Raw genomic sequence first — 7006 nt, 5'->3', positions numbered from 1 at the left:
ACTTTCCTGTCAAACACAGGTGAGTGCACTTTACATCAATCAATAGGGTCAATGTAATGCTTGAGAATTATATTGTTGTGTATTTGGAATGTGTGTTTTATTTGTCTGTCTTCATGCAAAACATTTCTGTAGCTGTAATGGGTAGATTCTGGTGCTTGCAACACCAAAATCATGGGTTAAAATCCCTGGGAGCACACATACTGATGAAATGCACACCTTTAATGCAATGAATGTTGTTTTGGATAAAAGTGTCTGACAAATGAATAAATGTAAATGTGTGTCAGATTAATGGCACAGCAAATTACAATAATGAAAAGAACATTCATATGTGGAAGAATTTCCAGCAGATGTTGCTTGATTGTCAGTATGATAGAAAGATCTGTATATTGAGTGCTAATCACAAAAACCTATTTATATCAAAAGATTTACAAATGGATTTTATGTGATGAGACATGATGTGTAGATACTTCACAGTCAAATTCAGTAAGTGTGAGATGTGAATCTCTATGTGTATGATTGTATATTGTTCTGTACTGAGTGACAGGTGGAATATACCTGAGTGTAATGAGAAGCTGCTAATCATCAGGGTGTGTGCAGTAGTAATTGGCGTTTGCTGGTTGATCTGGACAGGTAACATCAGGTCACACCCAGACAACCAGCCAAAAGACTCCAGATATGAGAACAAGACAACACACCTGCCATAAACATGCATGGAAACATATCTGTTTGCATGAACACACAAACATATTGTACAACATGGATCACGATGACATGTTGAAAGACAATAATAATGAATGAAAGGAATTACTGTTGAGCTTTACAATGACAAATGTTGCTGTTTAATTATAGTCCACCTTAAACTCCTGAATGCTTCATTTCACAGAGCGCTGCTATCAGGCTTCAAAAACTGCACGACAAGATGACGACTAAATCTGGTTTGATTTTCTCTTTCTGTGCTTGTTTATACTGTAGATATATGAGACATGTCCACAGATCAATCTCATGAAACCTGTCAAGAACAGCTCATGTTTACTCCCAAATCAAAAGAAAGAAATTACTGTATATATTTTGCATAAAGGCAAAGAAGCCTCTTTTTAGGATTATGAAGATTGTTTTTTCTTTGGATTTTGGACATGATTTTATGATATTCACACATGTAAGTTGATGTGTTGTCTCGTGTGTGTGTGTGTGTGTGTGTGTGCAGGTGTGAGTGGCAGTAAGATGTTTGTAGATAACAGTAAAAAGAGAACTGTGTTAAAAGACAACAGCTGGATCAGACGAGCTGCAGAAGAAGATGAACCTGTCGAGTATGACACACACACACACACACACACATTTATATACAGGATGTGATGGAAATTATATAACATAAGCAGTCCTAAAATATTTCAAATGGTTATTTTGTAGTGATGATCCTAACTTTGGTAAAGCTGTTCTGGGTCGCCTGAAATCAGTGGATGATGCTGACAGGTGAGAAATATATGTCATGGAAAACTTCAAAACATCATTGAATTTTTAAATTGTGATTCCCAGGCGTAGAAATATCATGGAAAGTAATAAAAAAAAAATATATATATCTAAAGTCAATGGAAAAAAATTACATATATTTAAGCAATATCACACGAGCAAGTGGAACTACTTTCTTACGCAACGGATCAAAATCTGCTGTTGCTGGTTCAAGCCAAATGATGCGTCCAAGCCTGTTAGTAATTCAAAAATGTCACTTTAGAACTAGTATCACAGCTTGAGCTGTTTCTAACAAGTTATTGGAGAAACAAGGATGTGTGTGTGTGTGTGTGTGTGTGTGAGAGAGAGAGAGAGAGAGAGAGAGATGGAGCGTGTGCCATCACCTGTTGCCACTCCCAAGCAGAGATGCTGTAGTGTGTTAGTCATTTGTCATAAACTCTCTGAAGATAATGTCATTTTGGTCAAATTTTCTCTGAGGAAAAATAACCGTCCAAGCGGGGGTATTCCTCCCTGTTTCGCGGTAGCCAGTGCACAAGAGTCATTCACTATAGAAACCGCAATCTCCTTTATCATTTTGAACAGTATGTGCTCTCCAATGTAGAAACTCTGGTAAGAGGTAAGCGCCTTAAGTTTGTGTAATTAATCAGTCTGTTGTGTCTCTCAGCTGTGATGAGCCTTAATGCTGAAGTTGTTAGTTTAAAGCCGTTTAAAGCTATTTCCTAGCTTTAGTAGTGTAGTAGTAATCCGAGCAATCACGTAGTGCTGATGAATGAAAACACTGACTGAGGCTGACTCACTTCACATCACCTGGCTCATATTACACACAAATGGTGTTTTGCTGCCACCTGCTGGCTGAAATATGTAATGTCACAAAAATTAATATAAAGAGACACATATAACTCTTAACACATCTGCACTGCTCTTACACTTAAGTTTAGAACGGCATGAACCAAAGTAGCGTGATACACACAGTGAAGCGTCGGAGTGATGATGTACTGACACATCAGTACTCATAGAACATCTCTCGTCCAATCAGATTCGAGGACCGGAACTAACTGTTGTCTAATCTATATATATATACACACACACATATGCTTAACTCCAGGATATTTCATTAGCTAAACTTTTATTCATGTAAGTACAATTTTTAAATATATAAATGTTTAAATTAATATTTTAAATGAGTGACTGAATGGTGCTCATTATTTGCATGTTTGTGTACTGCTTGTGTACTGCTTGTGTACTGCTTGTGTACTGCTTGCTTTGTTTGGTGTGTTTTAACTTCAGTAAGCCAGTGGAGACCAACCAGACCCCTCCAGTGAACTCTGGGACACCTGTCAGCTCCTTAACCAAGAAGTAATTCATTCAAAATACATTTATTTATAATTTACTGTATAGTCTAACAAATGTTCAGCCGTCAGTTCTGTCATGTGTTTGTGATCTGACTCTTTTAGATTTGATGGCAGTCAGGATCTGCTCAATAAAAGCAGGTTTGTTGAAATTCTGTTTCCTTTCAAAACTCATTTCTCTCAATTTCTGAAATGCTTAATTGTGTTTTTTTTTTTTCTGTCGTCCTGTAGCATCAACACAACAAATAGTAAAAACACTGTGAGCACCCCGACATCACCTGCTAAACCACTGGTGCCAGCCAAGTGAGATCACACACACACACACACACACCCACACCATTGAGCAGCATGTGAATGTATGACACATGTGATCATTGTGTATCATTGCAGGAATCCAGCGCTCAAGATGTCACCAAACCCGTCCAGCTTCACCGCTCGAGTGTTTTCAGGTGCAAACACAAGCAACAAAACGTGAGTAGTAATGAAGTCAGAAGTGATGGTAAAGATGAACAGCAGCAGTATATAATAATAATAATTATATTTATCACACATTATACATTTGCACATATACAGTGAAATTCTTTTTTTTCACATATCCCAGCTAAGCTGGGGTCAGAGTGCAGGATCAGCCATGATACGGCACCCCTGGAGCAGATAGGGTCAAGGGCCTTGCTCAAGGGCCCAACAGTGGCATCTTGGCAGTGCTGGGGCTTGAACCCCCGACCTTCTGATCAATAACCCAGAGCCTTAACTGCTGAGCCACCACTGCATATCAGACACCTGAAGCCTTTAGTGGTTGAACACAAAGAGGTTACTTCACATTTAATGTAATGTTTGTGTTTGACAGGTTAAGTCCCATTAAAAGATCGTTCGGTGAGAAGTTTCCAGAGGCTACAGTGCCACAAACTGCCAATGGGTGAGTCTTCATTTTGTGATCACTCAATATATGGTTTTAAATATGAGCTTTATCTTTAATTTAAATTTTCTTTACATTTTATTTATTTTTGCAATAGACTAAATAAGACCACCAGTGCTGGACCTTCCTCAGTGGCCCCGACAGCTGCGGTGTAAGTCTTAAATCCTTTCTTAGACCAGCTAGTTTATGCTGGTTTGGTACTGGTCTAGCTGATGGACTAGTCTTAGCTTGTGAAACAGGTGGGCCAGCATTATCTTTACAGTGATACTGGCTGACCACGGAACCTTTGCTGGCTTAATAATCTAGTTAAAAAGTCTGGTGGAACACCAGTAGACCAGCGTCTGAAACACATGCTGGTGGATTATTTAGTCTGGAATTTGAAATCTTGTCTTTGTGTTTGACAGTGAACACAATGTGCCGTCATCTCCTGAACCCTCAACCTCCATCACGTCCTCTCACACGTAAGACCACAAAAATGATCATAATGACACAAGCATGATGACTTCTGGTCCAATTTAATTCATTTGATTTATTCATTATACAATAGTGTAAAGAATGCTTTGATCACAACACCTGTGAATCAACCAGCTGTTAAGATCTCCACCAGGTAAAGGTCAACAAAACATATTTCCTTTAGATGTAAACAACCAACATTCAGCATGTATATTTTATGTGAATCAGTTTGTTTCCTCCTGTTGTAAGTAATGGATCCGTGTCACCCTCAACTAAATCCTCTGTACCGGCATCACCTGCTCCACAAACTGCACCGTAAGTGTGAAAGATCCTCAAACTCTTCAGATTGATCAAAGTCAGAGTCTTGAATAGACTGAAATATTGTCTGTGTGTTTGTATTTTAAACAGTAAACCACCGTCACCAGCTCCCTCAACAACACTCAACACATCTTCCACGTAAAGCATTTTCAATAACACAAAACAAAGAATCAAAAACCACTAATATTGAGAAATAATCATTCATTAAAGGGACAGTTCACCCCAAAATGAAAATTCTCTCATCATTTCCTTACCCTCATGCCATCCCAGATGTGTATGACTTTCTTTCTTCTGCAGAACACAAATGAAGAATTTTTCAGCTCTGTAGGTCCATACAATGCAAGTGAATGGTGACCAGAACTTTGAAGCTCCAAAAAGCACATAAAAGCAGCATAAAAGTAATCCATAAATCTCCAGTGGTTTAATCCATGTCTTCAGAAGTGATATGATAGGTGTGGGTGAGAAACAGATCAATATTTAAGTCATTTTTACTGTAAATATCCACTTTCACTTTCACATTCTTCTACTTTTGTTTTTTAAATATTGATCTGTTTGTCACCTGCACCTATCATATCTCTTCTGAAAACATGGATTAAACCACTGGAGTCTTATGGATTACTTTTATGCTGCCTTTATGTGCTTTTTGGAGCTTCAAAGTTCTGGTCACCATTCACTTGCATTGTATGGACCTACAGAGCTGAAATATTCTTCTAAAAATCTTCATTTGTGTTCTGCAGAAGAAAGAAAGTCAAACACATCTGGGATGGCATGAGGGTGAATAAATTATGAGAGTATTTTTAGGTGAAATATCCCTTTAAGATTGCAGGTCCAATTAAAATTTAAGCTTGATTCATTATGCAACAGTGTAAAGAGTGACCTGACCACAAGCCGTGTGATTCAACCAGCGTTTAAAACTTCAACCAGGTAAGATTCAATCTTCAACAAAAGTCTTGAACTTCATACAGTTTCCTTTGCCAATAATCAGCTTCTGTATTTTAACTCCTGACTCATTTTCTTAGAAATGAAATCATGTCCTCCTCTTCGATGGTGCCAACCTCCTCAAACACTTTTTCTAAGTAAGTGTGTGCAACAGGTCAAATGTACATGAATCTGAATGTTTTGTTGATGTCTGATTGCACCTGATTCTCTGTTGAAACAGAACGACCATCACAGACATCCAAACATCCTCTCCGATGCTGGAAGAGACTCGAACTATAAAACCTTCAGAGAGAAACTTAATGCTCAGGTATGACTGTATACATTACATGATGCATTATTTCATTGTGGAATTTCATACACATGATGATGATGATGATGATGTACAGTTCTTTGGTTTGTTTACACTCTCAGTGATGTCAGCGCTTCATCAACATACACATCACGGAGCAGTGTTCAGAATCACAGGTAAACACTCGTATCTGATTCCTCACCATCATTTACTAACATTTACATGCCGGATTTTTGTTGAAATCATATATTTCTGTCAGTGCTCCACTGGATGATCTTGCTGACACATTATTCCCAACACTGTCTGGAACTGTCCAATCACAACCCGTCAAATCACAGTGAGAAACCGTTACAGTGATTCGATTTAACCTGACGATTGAATAACAAACTTGAAATTGTATGTATATTGATGTTCTGCAATAAATGTGAAAAGTTTGTCATGTTGTTCTTAGAACTCAAGTGAAGTTCATTGATGATCAGATTCCTGCTGCATCACAAACGCTGTATTCACCTGTACAAACAACACTGAGACAGTCCAGCATTAACAGGTGAGAGATTCACACAGAAATCACAGATGATTACAGCTTAAAGAAATATTCTGTGTTCAATACAAGTTCAGCACAATCAACAGCGATAATGTTGATTACCACAAAAATTAATTTCGACTCGTTCCTCCTTTTCTTTAAAAAAGCACAAATCTGTGCTCCAGTGAGACACTTACAATGGAAGTCAATGGGGTCAATTTTTGGAGGGTTTAAAAGCAGAAATGTGAAGAAAAGAAAAGGAGGGACGAGTCGAAATTAATTCTTGTGGTTATCAACATTATGACACAAATGTTGTCGATTGAACTGAACTTCTATTGAACTTGGAATATTCCTTTAACTATACCTCTCAAAAGCTTGGACACATATACGCTTTATTATTATAAATGTACACTTTTAGAATAACAGTAATGTCATCAAAACTCCAGGCCTATAAGTTTAAGCTTAAAATGTAAAAGTCCCAAGACACATAAATAGTCATATGTGATACCATATGAAAGATTAGAATCTGAACTTTTAACAGAACAACATTATTTTTGCATTTTGTTTCGTAAAAGAACAAGACCTGAAAGCCTCTGCATCACAAATGAGCCACACCCTGTGGTGATGTAGAAATATAAATATGAATATAAACGTTATTCAAATAGACATAATCAACAAGTCATAGTATATCAAATGAAAGCTCTCATTCTCATTTTTGTTGCCATAACATCACAGTTCTAATAATTATCAAA

General features: G+C 37.5%; 1 protein-coding gene across 1 annotated transcript in view; it reads left to right on the top strand.

The window, feature by feature from the left end:
- The window catches only part of LOC127449573 (zinc finger protein 185-like), a 9754-nt gene continuing 2748 nt past the window's right edge, over positions 1 to 7006 (top strand). Inside the window, exons 1-20 of the mRNA XM_051713099.1 lie at positions 1 to 19; positions 884 to 935; positions 1205 to 1307; positions 1408 to 1470; positions 2755 to 2823; positions 2922 to 2957; positions 3048 to 3119; positions 3207 to 3287; positions 3664 to 3732; positions 3830 to 3883; positions 4137 to 4193; positions 4280 to 4339; positions 4435 to 4500; positions 4594 to 4641; positions 5368 to 5427; positions 5523 to 5579; positions 5663 to 5749; positions 5854 to 5907; positions 5991 to 6068; positions 6183 to 6278. Coding sequence (XP_051569059.1) covers positions 920 to 935; positions 1205 to 1307; positions 1408 to 1470; positions 2755 to 2823; positions 2922 to 2957; positions 3048 to 3119; positions 3207 to 3287; positions 3664 to 3732; positions 3830 to 3883; positions 4137 to 4193; positions 4280 to 4339; positions 4435 to 4500; positions 4594 to 4641; positions 5368 to 5427; positions 5523 to 5579; positions 5663 to 5749; positions 5854 to 5907; positions 5991 to 6068; positions 6183 to 6278 — 1226 coding nt within the window. The 5' untranslated portion in view covers positions 1 to 19; positions 884 to 919. The remainder of the gene's footprint in view (positions 20 to 883; positions 936 to 1204; positions 1308 to 1407; positions 1471 to 2754; positions 2824 to 2921; positions 2958 to 3047; positions 3120 to 3206; positions 3288 to 3663; positions 3733 to 3829; positions 3884 to 4136; positions 4194 to 4279; positions 4340 to 4434; positions 4501 to 4593; positions 4642 to 5367; positions 5428 to 5522; positions 5580 to 5662; positions 5750 to 5853; positions 5908 to 5990; positions 6069 to 6182; positions 6279 to 7006) is intronic.

This window comes from Myxocyprinus asiaticus, chromosome 12 (assembly GCF_019703515.2).
Source record: "Myxocyprinus asiaticus isolate MX2 ecotype Aquarium Trade chromosome 12, UBuf_Myxa_2, whole genome shotgun sequence".
Taxonomy (NCBI): Eukaryota; Metazoa; Chordata; class Actinopteri; order Cypriniformes; family Catostomidae; genus Myxocyprinus; species Myxocyprinus asiaticus.
The sequence above is the reverse complement of the archived record's forward strand: the minus strand, read 5'-3'. Positions and strand labels throughout refer to the sequence as shown.